General features: G+C 52.7%; 1 protein-coding gene across 1 annotated transcript in view; it reads left to right on the plus strand.

Moving 5' to 3' along the window:
- Positions 1-17,404, plus strand: part of LOC148219398 (uncharacterized) — a 158,603-nt gene that overhangs the window by 47,480 nt on the left and 93,719 nt on the right. Inside the window, exon 4 of the mRNA XM_088157608.1 lies at positions 11,599-11,846. Within this exon, the coding sequence (XP_088013734.1) occupies positions 11,599-11,846 (248 nt within the window). The remainder of the gene's footprint in view (positions 1-11,598; positions 11,847-17,404) is intronic.

The following is a 17,404-nucleotide window of genomic DNA, read 5'->3' on the forward strand; positions in this document are numbered from 1 at the left end:
TCTGCTGTTTTGTCTCCAGGGCTTTTGGAACTGTTTATAAAGGACTCGACAGGGCCACTGGAGGAGAGGTCAGTGCCACCACGTCCAGCACGTCTGGCAGCTCTCGAGGGCTTTCCCCTCTGCTGGGAGCTGTGGCTGCAGCTTTGGGGGCCCAGCAGAGCTTTCCTGCACAGGCTGCTCCTCTGAAGGCAGAGCAGTGTCAGCCTTCAGAACACAGCTGGGACAGACTTGGTGCTTCTGAAGTGCCCAGAGGAATGCAAGGAGGGCAGTGGTGTCTGTCAGAGCTGGACACCATGGCTTGGTCTTCATATCTAAAACCATGAATGCATCAGCAGGTGGAGACTGAGGCCCAATTTATCTTCATCCCAGCCTTGGACAGGAACACTATTTAGCAGTTTTTCCATCCTGCTTTTCATCTTCAAAGGCCGAATTAGGCCTAATTAGGGAGAGATCCTGCTTGGGCTCAGTTTGGGGTTTTAGTCCTACTGCAGCTGTTCACAGAGAGAGAGGGAGAGAAATGAGAAGATGGATGTCCAGAGCAAAGCTCTCTCCTAAACGCTGCAGTTGAAACACAACTGGGTCTGGTGTCAGTGACACCCTGTGACAATGGATGTCTGTGTCTGCTTTATTGTGCAATCCCAAACAGAGCAGTGGCATTTGAAATCATGACCAAGTCCCATAGAATTGCTAAAGGGTTCTGGGCTGTTTTGCTCTGTTTCACAGCATCAGAAATACCTCCTGCTTGCAAAATGTGTTTAAATAATAACGATGATGATGATGATCATCATCACCGGAGTGGTGATAAACTAAGGCCATTTGAGAAGATGCAGATTCTGTAGGTGCAGAAAATGTTGTTAGAGCTTTGAGGCTGACAGCTGAGGGACCATTTCTGCAGAGCTTACAAGGCCAAATGTCTCTGGCCACGTGTCCTGTAAGCAGCCCCCAGCCAGCAGAGAAATGGGCTGTGGGAATGGCACTTGCTGAGCTCTGGTGTCCCATGCCAAGGCAGTTTGGCACAGCCTGGCTCTGTCGCTCCAAAAAGATTCACTCCATGCTTGCTGTGGTCTCCTGCCACAGACCCCTCCAGCTAAAGGTCTGCAATGTCACTTCAGGTGGCCATAAAGAAAATGAGTCTCAGAGAGCAGAACAGGGAACGAGCTGTGAATGAGATCCTGCTCCTGAAAGGCAAGAACCACCCCAACATTGTCATCTTTTTGGACAGGTGAGTGCTTCAGGTCTTATCCTGTGCAAGGGCCCTGTGTTAATCTTTCATTCGTAGTCAGTAGCCTCTTCTGAAAAAGCCTGACCTGGCCATATCTTCAACAACAGCCTGGCAGTTCACTCCCTCCATGCTTTTGTTTGGTTTTTTTCTTCAAGCTGAACCCCTTTGCTGTGCCTTATGACAAGTGCTGAAAAACCATGGCAGAAATTATTTCCCTTGGCTTCTTCTTCCCAACTCTTTTCCATTGCTGCAGATGCCAGGAAGTCCAGGTTTCCAGAAATGCCTCATTTGCCCATTTTTCAATGGCCTTGCCTGTTTCTGAAGGGACTTTGTGTAAGGTTTTCCAAAGAGTTGATAACTTTTGTCCCAAGTGCTGTACGGCCTCCTTGCCTGGATAACTCTGGAAGTTGCATTGCCTTGTTCTGGAGGGAATGGTGGAACTGATGAGTTCAGATGCTGAACCAGCTGGGGGCAAGTGTTGTGGTTCCACACTGATCTGGGCTGTTGCTAAACTGTGTTTTTCACTTGCTTGCCATCTAAGGCATCTCCTTTCTCACAGGTGTCTCCTTCTCCTTCAGACTGTGCAGATTCCAAGGTCTGTGCAGGAATGTCTCTCCATCTGATCGTGTTCTCATTGACAAGTGACCTGGAAACAAAACTCCACTCGAGGCTTTTCCATGGGGAAATTGAGCAATGCACATTCATCTCCATGCTGTTGTTTTCCTCTTCCAGCTTCCTTGTTGACGAAGATCTCTGGCTGGTGATGGAATACGTGGATGGAGCAACTTTGCAGGACGTTGTCAGACAGACACGCATGGCTGAAGGAGAGATGGCAGCTGTCAGTCGGGAGGTGAGGGATCCTGCTTGTGCTTCCCATGGCTTGGACACGATGGTCCTTCCAAACAGGCTGTGAGAGCAGGAGGGGCTCCATGCTCAGGGCTTTGTTTCTGTGTTGTTTTTATGAATTGGAGAAGAAAGAGCCTCTGAAGTCAGTGGCCTGCCTGTATCACTACACTTCTACTCTGTTCTTGTCCTCTTTCCTGCTGCTGTGGTACTCTCTCTGTCTTTCTTTGATTTGATTTGATTTGCTGTTCTCAGCTTTGCCTTGAACCATTTGCCTGGACTGTCTCCTGGCCTGTCACAGCAAAGTTGCTGCTGGGAGAATTCCAAACTGTCCTTTCTTGTGTGATGTGTTGTGACAATTGATTTTTATTCTTGTGTTTCTTGTTGTCTCTCAGTGTCTGCAGGGCCTGGATTTCCTCCATTCCAACCGGGTGATCCACAGAGATGTGAAGAGCTCCAACATCCTTCTGGGAATGGCTGGCTCTGTCAAGCTGGGTGGGTGTTCGTGGCCAGGCACGGTGCTCCCGGGGTGTGAGTGTGAGGCTGTTTCCAGTGATGGTCAGAGCCCCACAAGTGCTGCTGCTGGCACTGCCCGGCCCCTGCTGCCAGCTGAGAGCGGCTGCCCCGTGCAGAGAGCTCAGGAGAGGAGCAGAGTGTCAGGAGTGGCTTTGCTCTGGGCATGGCCCTTCCAGAGGGACGGGAGTTGGAATCTAAACTGCAAGGGAATCAGTAAAAGCCACTGCATGAACGCTGAGGGTTTATTTAAGGGTCCAGTTCCATCATTCCTTGGCCACAGCCCTGAGGACTTTTCCAGCTGACTTCACTACTGCATTCTCACCTTGAGAGTGGGGAATCTTTGTGCTTGGTTTCCTCATTGCAGCTGTCTTTGACAGTGTTTGTTTCTGTCCTCAGCTGATTTTGGCCTCTGTGCTCAGCTCAGCCCTGAGCAGGACCAGTGCAGCTCCATGGTGGGCACTGCTCACTGGATGGCCCCAGAAGTTGTGACCAGGTCTCCTTATGGCCCCAAGGTGGACATTTGGTCCTTCGGCATTGTGGCCATCGAGATGGTGGAAGGAGAACCTCCTTACTTCAAGGAAACAGGGGCTATGGTAAGAGGCAAATTCTCCAGTGTTTGCAGAGGCCTGTGAGCACAGGCTGACCCTGCACTGGGAGGAGCTGCTGGAGGTTTCTGCATATTGGGAAGGGAATTCCCAGAAGACTCGAGCCTGAACGCAGATGAATATTCTGCAGTCTCCAGCAACAATTGGCTTTGGGTTTCAAATTGTTGCAGCTCTTCTGTCAGTGAGGATGACCTGAAAATGTGAAGCCAGTGTATCAGCTCTAATGTTATCTTGGAAAAAAAACACAAACCAACCCCAAAACCCATCCCCAAACCCAACAAGTTTTCTGAAGGAGTTTCTAAAAGAGGTTTTTAAGAGAGGTTTAAGTTGAACTCCCCCCTGATTTTTCTCACTGGGAAGCTTGTCTAAAACATGAAGATGATTGCTTAACATCCCTGTAGTCCAACATATTTCCTTCCTAGTCCAAGCTACTTTTCTGTCATCAAGCCTGAGCTTTCAGCAACCCCAACCTCCTGTTCCTTGCCTGGCAATTTCTGGGATGGGGCATCAGGAATTCATTTACTTCAGTGTCAGTGGCACTGCAGACATGTGTTTGATGCAATTTAAAATAACACACGCAGACCACACTGACTCTTGAAAATGGCCTGTAAAGCTGGTGTCCGTATTTGGAGAAGCAAAATGTGCTGTTTCTGATGGAGGTTCCTACTAACAAAGTCAGACAACTAAATGGCCTCTCAAGCAAGATCATTTGGGTGTTGCAATGGCTGTGGCTGCATCAGGGTTTGGGGTTATTGGTTGGCATAGAAAAATGAGCCGTGAGCAGCATGTCTGCCAGGGAGGAAACTGCCCCCGGAGCTGGGGCTGAGTTACCGGGGTCGATGTGAGCAGCTGTGGGTGTGAAGGAAGCTGGCACAGCGCTGCCTTTGCTTTTCCTGCAGGCTCGGGCTCTGATCCGGCAGAACGGGACCCCGCAGCTGCAGGAGCCGCGGCGCCTGTCGGCTCTGCTGCGGGACTTCCTCGAGTGCAGCCTGGACTCGGACAACGAGCGGCGCTTCTCTGCCCAGGAGCTGCTGCAGGTGAGCGCGAAGCGGCTGCAGGGGAAACAGCAGCGCCAGGGAGGGGTTTTCTTGGGGGGCCCCCCTCCGATAATCTCCAGCCTCGCTGCTTTTCACACGCAAAGCAAGCAGAATCCTCGCCTGGTTGGGGTTGTCTGGGTCCGTTCGAGGTCATCTGGACCTGGTGACCCACAACGAGCAGGGACATCTTCAAGTGGCTCAGAGCCCTGCCTGACCTGAGCTTGGATGCTTCCAGGGAGGAGGCACCTCCCACATCTCCGGGCACCCTCTGTCAGTGTTTCCCCTGGTAAAAAAATTCCTCCTTAGACCTAATCTGAGCTTGCTTCCGTCTCTGGAGTTTCAAACCATTCCGTTTCGTCCAGGAACTTGACTCTGGAAAGTAATGGTTCATTTCTTTCTTTTTTATCCTTTGGTCAGCACCCATTTTTATCATCAGCCAAGCCTCTCTCCAGCCTGACCCCTCTGATCGCTGCAGCAAAGCAACCACGGGTGCAGCAGAGGAGATGAAGCACTTGAGAACAGCTTTTTGTTACAGTAGTTAGGACTAGTTAGTTATGGTAGTTAGCACTGCTAGTTAGTTAGGGTCGTTCGGACTGTTTGTTATGGCAGTTTTTTGAATAAAAACTCTCTTAAAACCTCAACACCCTTGTGTCCCTGCCTTCTCCCCCTGTGACTCAGCTGCCCCGAGCAATGCGAGGGGAGAGCGAGCCCAGCCTCGCCCAGAGCTGAGCCCTGGCAGAGCCCAGAGCAGCCTCGGCATCTGCAGAGTCAGCCTGGAAGGAGGCGCTTGGAGCCTCCTCGGCTGCAGCCGCCTCTTGGTTACAAACTGTGCGTGGTGGAAAATGCCACTGGTTCTGCAAGAGGGCAGAAGGGGCCCGGGGAAGGCCCAAGTGCTCCATGCAAGGGGAAAACCCACCCAGTGCTGGAGAAAAAACACGCCTTTATCCCCTCCAAAAATTTAATCCTAAATCAAGTGGAACAGGGGAAAGGGAGGAACCCCGGACCTTCGGGCCCTGCGAACCAAAGCGTCCCGCGGGTGTTGGTTTCTGCCGGGCTCGCTGCCCCCAGCCCAGCTCAGCTCAGCTCAGCCCAGCCCAGCCCAGCCCAGCCCAGCCCAGCTCGGCCCAGCTCAGCCCAGCCCAGCTCGGCCCAGCTCAGCCCAGCCCGGCCCAGCTCGGCCCAGCTCGGCCCAGCTTAGCCCAGCCCAGCCCAGCCCAGCTCGGCCCAGCTCGGCCCAGCTCAGCCCAGCCCAGCCCAGCCCAGCCCGCGGGCAGGGACACGCGTTTGGAGGAACCTGCGAGGGTGAGCAGGTGAGGGGGCTCCGGCAGTGACGGGTGAAAGGAACAGGGTGAATGTGACTTAAACAAACCCTGGGAATCTGCTTGGAAACAGGGCCAGGGACTTGTAGGTAAGAAGGAACGAAAGAGATTGTTGTCACTTCTAGAAAACGGTGCTAATTGACATGGACTGTTGTTCAGCCAAGGCTGTGTTAAATTCTTGAACTAGGGAAAAACAAAGACTTAAGAGAATTATGAATATTGTTTTGTTTTACTAAAAAAAAAAAAAAAAAAAAAAAAAAAAAGCAAAAAGGCGTGTGTGTGTGCATATTGGAGGGGGAGATGAAGTGGACAGATCGAGAAGTCTGAACCTTCCAAGGTACAGTCCCGGGGACAGGGCAGCCACCTCTGTACTGCAGACAGGAACCGGGAACAGTGACACGATCTGACTGTGACCCCCATCCCCTGTGTGGGGACAGGGGAGGGAATGGAGAATAACAGGAAATCCGGGAAGGAGGGAAGGGTGAGGGGAAGATGTTTTCGTAGGAATTATTTTCTCATTCTCTTGCTCTGACTTGTTTGATAATGTTATGAATGACGTTCTATTTTTCCAGTTTATCAAGCAACGAGATTAAATTAAATTAATAGTAACAATTATAAATGGATACAATTAAAGTATTGGAGATGAATACAATCAAAATGCATATATTTGAGAATACAATTTAGTATAATTGAGGTTCATATAAAGCATAAGCAAAACTGACCGGGGATATGGGGAGTGGCTCACCATTCCTCACATACCAAAGCATCAAGGCCAAAAATCCTATTTATATCCTATATGCTACAGAAGTTTCTAGAGAACTCCTCCTAGTTTCTATTCCTAAAATCTACATCACTATGTTGTATGGCACATGCTCTACTAATGGGTTAGGGGATCTCTCATCCTTTTGAGGGTCTTATTTCCGATGAAGGCTCGTCGTCTTCATCAGTGTCCGCTGTGTGACCTGCAGGTAGTGCATGCCCACTATGTGACTGAGCAGATGTTTTCCATAACAAGATGTGTTGGTTTGAAAGTAAAACCAGCGCGAGACTCCAAGTCAGTAATACAATTTAATAGGAGAAAAGAGAAAAAATAAAATACATGCAATAATATAAAAGAAACAACCACCAACACAGTCAGAAATACAACCTGACATCCTGTCAGTCAGGGTGTTGGTAGCAGTCCCGTTAAATGGTGGCTGCAGTCCTCCTGGATGACAGATGTGGTTCTGTTGAAGCAGTGCTCCTGTAGAAGGTGCAGTTTTCCTCCGAAGATCCAGCGATGATGTGGAAAAGTTCCGACTTTCCTCTGGGATCCAGTAGAAAGGTCTGCCCTCGGGTCCCAAACCCCAGATTTTTATCTAGGTAGGAAAGGCTTGGCTCCTGCCCCTGGTTGGGGCATCTCCCAATGGGATGATGTAATCTTATCAGTCACACAATAGGACTTAATGGCCCATTAACGGAATATATCTTCTGGAGGAAGGATGGGTTGTGAAAAGATAACGATGATCATCCCCCTGATTTTATGAGATGTCACATCAGCAGAGGATATCTCCCACAGAGATAAGGATCACCACCCCTCCCACATTTTAACAGATGGTGATAGAATACACATTTTTGCATTGTACCCCAGGACACAGGGACATTGTAGTGACCCAAAACAGGACAGGCGACCTCAGGGTGGCCCCGGTGTCCCCAAGGCAAGGACACCAAGGTCCCCAGTGTCCCTCGGGACGACAGTGTCACCCCCGTGTCCCCACCCTATCCCTACCCCTGCCCCGCTGGCGCGTCCCGGGCCGCCTCCTTCAGCTTTCGCATCACCTCCTTGTGTCCCTCCACTGATGTCCCCAAGGCCACCACGATGTCCTCGAGGGCCCGGGCAGCTCTGGGGAATCCCTGTCGCTGTGTCCGCCACGTGTCATCACCATGTCCCAGTTAACAGCGTCCACCAAGTACCCCAGGTGCCATGTTACCATCTCCAGCCACCCCTGAACATTGCAGTGACCTTGCTGGTGGCCGCGGTGGCCTCGGAGCTGGCCCTGGAGGTTGCCACCCGCTGGGCGTGGTCACGTAGGCACTGGGCCATGGCCCTGTGCTCACAGGCGATGGTGGCCAGGTGTCACCACGATGGCGCAGAGGCCTGCAGGGTCACCTGGCAGGACATGGCCACGGTGCCCAGGGCCAGCAGCAGGTGACTGTCCTCGGCCACCCCCAGCACAGCACACCCTGAGTCCAGGGACACTGCGGGGACATGGCGACACTGCACAGGTGGCACCGGGGACACAGCACCAGGGCAACCAGCACAGTGGCACGGGAGCAGTGGCACCAGGGACACCCCAGAACCACCAGTCCCGTGTCCCCAGGGCTGCCCCAGTGTCACCATCCCAGTGCCACCCATTCATTCTCAGTGTCACCAGCCCAGTGTCCCCAGTTCAACCCCAGTGCCACCAGAGCTGCCCCAGTGTCCCCAGTCCTGTCCCAGTGTCACCAGCCCAATGTCACCAACCCAGTGCCACCAAGCCACTCCCATCCCAGTGTCCCCAGTCCTGTCCCAGTGTCACCAGCTCAGTGTTCCCAGTTCCTTCCCAGTGCTTCCAGTGCCAGCCCAGTGTCACTGCCCCATTGCCACCATACCAATATCACCATCCCAGTGCTTCCAGTCCCTCCCAGTGTCTTCAGTCCCATCCCAGTGTCCCCCATCCTGTCCCAGTGTCCCTGTCAAGTGCTCCTAGTTGTGTCCCAGTGTCACCATCCCAGTGTTCCCAGTTCAATCTGTCTCCAGTTCCCTCCCAGTGCCACCACCCTATTGTCCTCATACCAATGTCATCATCTCAGTGCTCCCAGTGCCATCGCATAGTCCCCTATCCTGTTCCAGTGTTCTTGTCTCAGTGCTCCCAGTTGTGTCCCAGTGCCACCAGTTCCCTCTCAGTATCACCATCCCAGTGCTCCCAGTCCCATCGCAGTGCCACCCCCCCATTGTCACCATACCAGTGTCACCAACCCAGTGCCACCAGTTCTGTCTGTCACCACCCAAGTGCCACCAGCCTGGTGTCACCAACCCAGTTCCAGCCCAGTGTCCCCAGTCCTATCCCAGTGCCACCAGTCCTGTCCCAGTACCACATCCCCAATGTCCCCATACCAATGTCATCACCAGCCCAGTGTCCCCAGTGCCATCCCAGTGTCCCCCATCCTGTCCCAGTCTTCTTGTCCCAGTTCTCCCAGTTGTGTCCCTGTGCCAGCCCAGTGCCACCCCATCATTGACCCATACCAGTGTCACCAGCCCAGTGCCACCGGTCCTGTTCCAGTGCACTAGCCCAGTGCTCCCAGTGCCATCCCAGTGCTCCCAGTGCCATCTCAGTGTCACCAACCCAGTGTCCCCAGTTCCATCCCAGTGCCCCCAGTTCTGTCACAGTGTCACTAATCCAGTGTCACTGGTCCTGTCCCAGTGTCCCCAGAGCCATCTCAGTGTCACCAGTGCCACCCATGGCACCACCCCAGTGTCCCCAGTTCAGTCTCAGTGTCCTCAGTCCTGTCCCAGTGTCACCAGCCCAGTGGTCCCAGTTCCATTCCTGTGTCCCTGTCCCATCCCAGTATCCCCCATCCTGTCCCAGTGTCCCTGTCCCAGTGCTCCCAGTTGTGTCCCACTGTCACCAGTTCCATCCCAGTCCCCTCCCAGTGTCACCAACTCATTGTCCCCATACCAATGTCACCATCTCAATGTCACCAAATCAGTTCCCTCCCAGCGCTCCCAGTGCCAGCCCAGTGTCCCCATCCTGGGATAGGGGAAGGTCTCTACTGGTCCATACTGGTCTGTACAGGTCTGTACTGGTCCATACTGGTCTACACTGATTTATACTGGTCTATACTGGTCTATACTGGTTTATACTGACACACAGCACCATCAGCCCCATGTCCAACCCATGCCCAGCCTGGAGCCCAGGTCACCTAAACTGGTCTGTACTGGTCTGTTCTGCTCTATACTGGTTTATACTGGTCCATACTGGTTTTTACTCACACACAGCAGCGCACAGCACCATCAGCCCCATGGCCAGCCTGTGGCCAGCCTGTAGCCAGCTCTGGCACTGCCGTGCCTGTTCCTCCTCCCACTCCAGCATCATCACTGCTGCCTCAGCCAGGACCCCTTTGAGAGGAATGTTGAATTTGTCTTACAAATGAGCTGTGCATCTGCTTGTAGATAAGGCTAGCACTGAGAGATAAAAGAAACAATGGGATGGATTCCACTGATTGATGAATGGAAAAAGATATTTGCCTTTACAAACAAACTGTAGGGCTGCTGATAAATGAAATTGGATATGGAAAGATGAAAGAAGCAAAGGGGGGAAAACTATGAATTCTATAAGAATTAAAAATTAAAAGGGAGGGTTATACCTTAGAGGGGAATTTCAGGTATCAGGCGTTCCGGGAAGTCTGTGCCTCTCAAGTACCTCAGCCAATGGGGAAAAGAGAGAGGGAAATGCGGCCGGGAAAATAGGATAAAAAGGAGGCTGCGTCCTCCAAAAATTTGAGATCCCAGGGGAATGTCCCATGGCCTCTCCCTTTAATCGAATAAAGCAAAAAGGACTCCTCTGTCTCCTTTTTGGACATAAACCTCTGGTGTTTGTGGATTAATTTTCCTGACAGAAAGAACTTTGGGATTCTTACCTGCACAAGCACATGCAGTGCCTCAGTCATAACTGCCTCAGAAATATCAGAAGTGTGTCTTCTTCAGAGTGTGGTCACAAGGGTTCAGAGTTGGAGCCAGTTCTGCGGGCAGGCTGATGAATAGTCTGGGGCTCCTCTGCAGAGCCCCATTCATTCTGGGGCTGCTTTCTGCTGGTTCTGCTGGACTGGCTCGAGTGAAACACACACCCAATTAACAGCAGTTAAATTACTCTGGCATGAAACAGTGGGGAACAGGCAGAACAGTGAAGGGCAGCATGGACCAGTTGTTCTGGCAGGCCTGACGAGGTCTGATTTGATACAGCACTCACAGAACTCTGCTCCACCTGTGACACTTCCACTTGCAGTAGATGACTGTTCCTCTTCACAATATCCAGCAAGGCAGGTCAAAGACACTTTTACTGTTTTCATCTTCAAAAGGGAGAGGAAATCAGCAGCAAACATGAAGTAACCAGTCAGAGGTCCTGGGAAGAAACAAAAGAACAAAGAGTGGTGGAAAAAAACAGGTGGAGCAGTGATCCTTATCTCTGTGGGAGATATCCTCTGCTAAAGGGCCATCTGTTAAAACCAGGTGGGGCAGTGTTCTTTATCTTTTCCACAACCCATCCTTCCTCCAGGAAGATATCTTCTGTTAATGGGCCATTGAGTCCCACTGCATGACTGATAAAATTCCATCATCCCATTGGGAGATGCTCCAGCCAGGGGGAGGAGTCAAGCCTTTCCTACCTAGATAAAATCTGAGATTTGGAACACCAAGGCAGCCCTTACCCACTGGTTTCCAGAGGACAAGAGCTACCAGACCTTTCTACAGCATCACAACTACAACAAGACCACTTCATCTGGACTGCTACCACCATCAAAACTAGCGGGGTGTCAGGTTGTATTCTGATTCTGTCAGGTGTTTTCTTTTGTACTATTGCATGTATTTTATTTCTCTTCTCTTTTTTCCTATCAAATTGTATTTCTGACTTGGAGTCTTTCACTGGTTTTGCTTTCAACCCAGCACAGTCATGGAGGGGATTTTGGCTGAAGCTTGGTATTTGGGGAATTTTTGATTTGTGTGTTAAAGTTTGGAAGATTGTGGGTGGGAATCTTGGTGTTTGGGAGGTTATTACAGACACAAGATGCTCAATGACTTCCGGAGATGAACTTGGGCAAAGAGGAACACCCAGTTTATGGAGCTCTCTTCTTGTTATTTCCTCCTAAACCAGGAATTTTCATTCCCCAGGTGTGCGCAGATGGAGGAGGCAGAAAAGCCCTGGAGATCTCTCACGAGGAGGGGATATAAACCCAGCCCAGGGAGCTGCGAGGAGGAAAGACCCTCCCTGAGCCGGGAAGGCGGCCCGAGATCCAGGCAGAGCTCAGAGCTGGTGGAGAAGCCTCATGTAGGGGAGAAGCCCTACGAATGTGGGGAATGTGGGAAGGGTTTCAACTACAGGTCCCAACTGGTCCTACACCAGAGGATCCATACTGGGGAGAAGCCCTACGAATGTGGAGAATGTGGGAAGAGTTTCAGTTACAGCTCCAGCCTGATCCGTCACCAGGTGGTCCACACTGGGGAACGGCCGTACACCTGCTTGGAATGTGGGAAGAGCTTTGGATGGAGCTCTGACCTTAGAAAACACCAGTGCATCCACACAGGGGAGAGGCCCTATGAGTGTCCCAAGTGTGGGAAGAGGTTTCAGACCAGCTCCAATCTACTCCTACATGAGCGGATTCACACAGAGGAGAGGCCCTTCCACTGCCCCGACTGCGGGAAGGGATTCAACCGCAACTTCAGCCTCATCAGGCACCGGTGCATCCACACTGGGGAGAGGCCCTACGAGTGTCCTGAATGTGGGAAGAGCTTCTCACAGAGCTCTCACTTGACCAAACACCAGCGGAGTCACCACTGAGGGAAGCCCATTGACTGCCCGAGTGTGGGAAGAATTTCGTGCTCTGCTCCAGCTCCATCCCCCATGGGAGGATCACTGTTGGATGATCTACAGTGACCCCCATTGGGCAGAGCCCTGGTGATCCATGGTCCCCAGTGATCCCCGTTGGGTGGGGGGAAGTTGTTGGAGAGATTTCTCTCTCTTTTCCTTCTGTTGCTATGATTTGATTGATAATAAATTCCCTCGCTGTGCCCAGGCTGGGTCTGTGTCGCCCGTTTTGCTGTTTGGTGTCTTTGCTTGTCCCGTCTTAATCTGATCCTGGAGCTCCTGGTTAATCTTTCTTTTCCCTTGCAGCTGGAGGGGCAGGGTCAGAGTAGCTTTGGTGGCTGCCTGGTGTCGAGCCAGCGTCACCCAGGCCATGGGCACCTCTGAGATCCCAGTGTGGTGAAGCATTCCCCAACTCCTAGAGAAAGTGCTGACCCAAACTGAGGCCAGGATGAAACATCGTTATGCCTGGAGCCCACTCTCTTGTGACCCTCTCAACAGAAATCCAAAAGGAGACCTTTGAGCTCTCCTGGGCCACTGTGGGCTGTGACCAGCAGTCTCCCTCTGAGGGGCCTCTCAGAGCCAGCAAACCCTCGGCTTTGCTATGCCTGGAGGATCGCTGAAACACGACGTGTCCTGGGCCCATACCCTCACTGCTCAAGGACCCATCCTTCGCTCAGTGGGAGATGAAAGCACATCTGAAGTTTGGATTTCACTGAGCTCTCAGGGGAATTTTTTCCAGGTACCTTGCTTGCACTGACTGGTCTGTCTGTGTGTGTGCCCCTGCACATGTGCTATAGCAAACCTGGGAGAAATACAGCTTTCCTAGATATGGAAGTACTGTGGATATCTAAGTTAGGCCTGTAAGCAAGGTTCAGTTATAGGTATGAACTTACTTAAATGCTGTAAGTGTTAAATGTTTTGCTAAGTTTTAAATATAAGTCGTAAGCTAAGTGTTGTTTTTCCATTAAATTACTAAGTACAACATGGAAGTTATAGCTATAACTTTGGTTAAATGCTGTTAAGTGTTACTGACCTGTTGAATTGTTAAGGTTAAGTTATAAGTTAAGTTAGGTATTAGTTCAGTGTTGTACCTCTGTTGGATTGCTGGGGCTAAGGTATAAGTGACAAATAAAGGGAGAAGTTGAAGTACTGCTTAGTGTTGATTAGTTTTTAGGCCGTGTTCCTTTTAATCCTTGCCTGCACTCTCTTTTGGTCCCATGCACCTAAACACAGCACACACCCACCCACACTCCCCTAGAGAGTTCTCAGTTCATTTCTGTTTTGGTTGCCTGGTTTTTGTTTGCTTTTGTTGTTGCCTGTTTTCCCTTGTTGTGCCTTAGCTGTCCTGTCAGCAGTAGAGTGAATCTTTCCATCAAACTTTTGCTTTGTCACTTAATATTAAATCTGACTTTTGTTCATGCCCTTGTCACCAATTTTTAAACGATCTTAAATACTCTCGTTCATGATGAATGGATAAATGGATTTCAATGGATTTCAATCTCATTCATGACAGCACCACAATGTCCCGCATCACCGAGGGCCACGCCCGTGTCACAAAGGGCCACCCCCGGCACCCAAGAGCAGAGGGACAGCCTGGAAGCGGCCCGGAGCAGCCCCGGCCTCGTGGCCTTGTAGCCCCTGGCGTGGCCAGAGCCCTGGGAGGCTTTGGCCACGGTGGGAGCCAACAGCCCCAGCCCCGGCCTGCAGAGCCCTGGGGCTGCAGCCCAGGCTGGCCGGGGCAGGAGGAATTGGCCGGGCCGGACGTGCCAGGGCCTTGTGGGCAGTGGCTCCGTGTCCCGCGGGAGGCCGGGGACGAGGGGTGTCCCTCAGGGCTGTGCCCGGGCACCGGGGCTCGTCAGTGCCTCGCTCAGTGACACCCAGGGGCACCGAGCGCAGCCTCGGCGCCTTTGCAGGGCACGGGGAGCTGAGCGGGGCAGGGGCACCACGGAAACACCGAGTGCCTGCCCGGGGCAGAGCCGGGGCAAAGCCGGGCTGGAGAGCCGGGAGAGGCTGCTCAGAGCTGGCCCGGGCACTTGGGCACCTGGGAGACAGAGCCCGGCTCGGAGCTGACCCTGAGCCCAATACCTGAGAAATTACAGCCGGCTTTTCTAGACACACTTCGTTATTTTGTATTTTCTCAACGTTCTCTCAAAATGTCAAATCCGACATTTTATGAGGGAACATTTTCAATGTTCATTTTACTTTATTTTTTACCCTTTAGAAAGAATTCCGTTGTATTTTGTTATGTGTGAGGAGGGATGGGCTGGGAAAGGTTGTGGGTAATGGAGTTTTTTATTCAATATATTTTGAAATCTGAGATGTGACAAGTCCAGGCTTTGTCCAGCAGCAGTGTCTGGTTCCAGACTGCTCTGCTTTTCACAGTGACATCTCAGTTCATTGAAATCCAGCAGTCAAAGCCCTGGAAACACGGAAAAGCTGGGAATGAGCTTAAAGCCCTTGGAGGGTTTGCTGTGTCCGTACATTCCCCATCTCTCCTGGGGTCCGTTCAGCCTCCCCACTCCTGTCCTAGAGCACATGGCTGGATCCAGAGTGCAGTACGTGCTTTTACAGATAGATAGATATTTACATGTGATTATTGCATACACGATTCTCTTGGAGTGAGTTACTGTGATGGTAATTCCATGATCCTCTGCTTTGTGCCCAAAGAATGGTTATTGTATCTAAACCCCGGCAGCCCGGGAGGGGATGTGTGCGGGGCCGGGGCGGGGAGAGGCTCCTTGTTCATTCCGCGGGTGTTTTGAAGCCTCGCTGCTCGGGTTTTCCGCGGCTCTCTCTGTGCACTGTGGGTTTCTGTTTGGCTGAAAAGCGTTTTTGCCCCAAGCAAACAAAGGACTTTTCCCCTTTTCTTGGCTCGGAGAGGATGCAGAGGCAGCCTTGCCGTGCCTGGAGGCGAACTGAGCAGCTGCTGTGTCGCAGCCCGGGGGCTCCGCGCCGGCAGGAGCGGAGCGGCGCCGCTGCAGCCCAAAGCCGCTGCGAGCCGGGCCGAGCCGGGAGAGAAAACAGCCCGAGGCTTCAGCCCCGCTGCTTCGCCTGCCGGGACCGTGCCCGCGGAGCCCGGCTGGGGAGGAGTTCAAGGGCAGGCGAGCCCCGGGCTTTCATCTCCTTCGGAACAGTCCCGGGTTGGTTTTTTCCCTGGGGGAGAAGCGGCGCCACCTGTACAATGTGTTGTGAGCAGGGATTTCTCTGGCATTTTGGGTCATTTTCCCTGGTGAGTGTGGGGAAAGGTCTGATAATTTAATATCCAGAAGTCTGGGAGGTTTTTTTGCTTTGTAGGCTTATTGTTTGTTAATAAACTGTTGGAGTTTTTTCCTCTTTCATCTATTAACATTTATTTCCCATTGGTGGAAAGGGACTATTGGAACCCTGCAGAGAAGACAGCACTCACTCCAGTGTGCTTTTTAAAATCGTCTCTCAAACTAAGATACCCATCCCTGTGGCCTCCTGTCCACTCACCCCAAGGGACTCCGGTGGCTCTCCCAGTCCATCCCAGTCTCTCCCAGTGTCCTCACAGTCCCTCCCAGTGTCACCAGTCCTTCCTAATTCCTTTTAGTCCACAGACATTCCAATCCCAGTCCACTCCCAGACCTCCAGCCTCTCTCCCACTGCCATCCCAGTGCCTCCCCAAATCTCTCCCCTCTATCCAAGTGCCCTCTGAAATCCTTTTCAGTCAAATCCCAAACCTCCAGTCTTTCTCCCATTGCCCCAATCCACTCCACTCTCTCCCAGTGTTTCCCTACTCTCTCCAATTTCATTCCCAGTCGCTCTCAGTGCCACACCAGCCCTCTCCCATATCTCCCAGTCCCCCCCAGCTGATCCCAGTGTGTCCCCACTCTCTCCCAGTGTGTCCATCTCGCTGCTTCCCTCGAGCTCCCAGCCCGGCCCCGGCTGCCTGCTCTGCTCCCTCATGGATTTCTACCCTGCCGACATCCAGATGAGCTGGTTCCAGGGCCAGCAGGAGCTCTCGGGACACGTGGTGGCCACCGACCTGGTCCCCAATGGGGACTGGATTTCTACCAGCTCCTGGTGCTGCTGGAAACTCCCCCCGGCACGGGCTCAGCTCCAGCTCCAGGTGGAGACGTCAGCCTGGAGCACCCCCTGAACCGGCACTGGGGCACGGCCCGGACCCCACAGTGTCGGGGGAGTGGGGGAGGCGCTGGGGGAGCTGGGAGGGGGATTGGGTTGTGCTGGGGTAACTGGGAGAGAGTTTGAGATAGCCTGGTTTAAACTGGGAGAAGGGATTGGGGGTCTAGAATGGCTGAGGAGTTTGAAGGATGTTAGAGGGTGGGATGGGGTTCCGGGGATCCTGGTGGGCACTGGGAGGGAGTCTGGGGGTGCTGGGTGTAACTGGGAGGGATTTGAGTGAACCTGGAGGAGCTGGAAAAAGATCAGGAATTGGAAAGCAGGGGTTGGAATGAGGTTGGTTGTGCTGGGAAGAGATCTGGAGGGGTCTTGATGAGTCCTGGTGGGGTTGTGAAGGGACTGGTAGAAGGTTTGGGGGTCCTGGGGCAGCGGGGAGCAAATGGGAGGGAGTTATGCCATTTTGAGAAGGACAGGAAGGGCTTTGGTGGATCCCAAGGAAGCTGGGAAGACAGGAGAATGTTTTAGGGAGCTCTAGGTGGGCTGGGGAAGATTGGGAGGATTCTTCGAGTGGCTTGGAATGTCCATGAGAGGTTTTGGTTGGTCCTGACCCCTGTGGTCCCCTAGAGACGCCGCCGGACGCTGCCCACAGTAAAGTGCTGATGGGGATGGGGGCTCTGTGTTGGGCTTCGTCTTCCTGGCACTGGGGCTCAGCTACTAACTGTGCAAGAAGGAGAGGGGGGGTCCCGGGGGTCGTGTTCCCCCTCCCCCAGTGTGTGTGCTCCTCCTAGGGACCGCCAGCCGGGGGTCACCACCTTTTCTCTGCCCACAGAACTCCTGAGCCAGCAGTGTCTACAACCCTTCCCCGTGGCCTCGAACCCAGCCAGGATCCCACGCTCTGTCCCCACGCTGATTTTGGGAGTGTAGTGCGTCCTCTCCAACCCTGCTGTTACTCTGTCCAAGCCAAGCTGCTCCCAGCGCTCCCAATAAAGCTTCCAAGTTATAACCAGTTCCATTTACTTGGGGGCGGGACTGGGGAGGGACTTGGGGGGACCCCGCGGGGGGATCGTGACTGGGCGGGGAGGGCGGGTCCAGGTGGGGAACACTGGGTGCTGCGGGTCTGCCCGGCAACCGGTGAGTCATCACAGCTGCTCTCTCTGATTGG

Source organism: Sturnus vulgaris, unplaced genomic scaffold (assembly GCF_052056855.1).
Source record: "Sturnus vulgaris isolate bStuVul1 unplaced genomic scaffold, bStuVul1.hap1 Scaffold_141, whole genome shotgun sequence".
Classification (NCBI taxonomy): Eukaryota; Metazoa; Chordata; class Aves; order Passeriformes; family Sturnidae; genus Sturnus; species Sturnus vulgaris.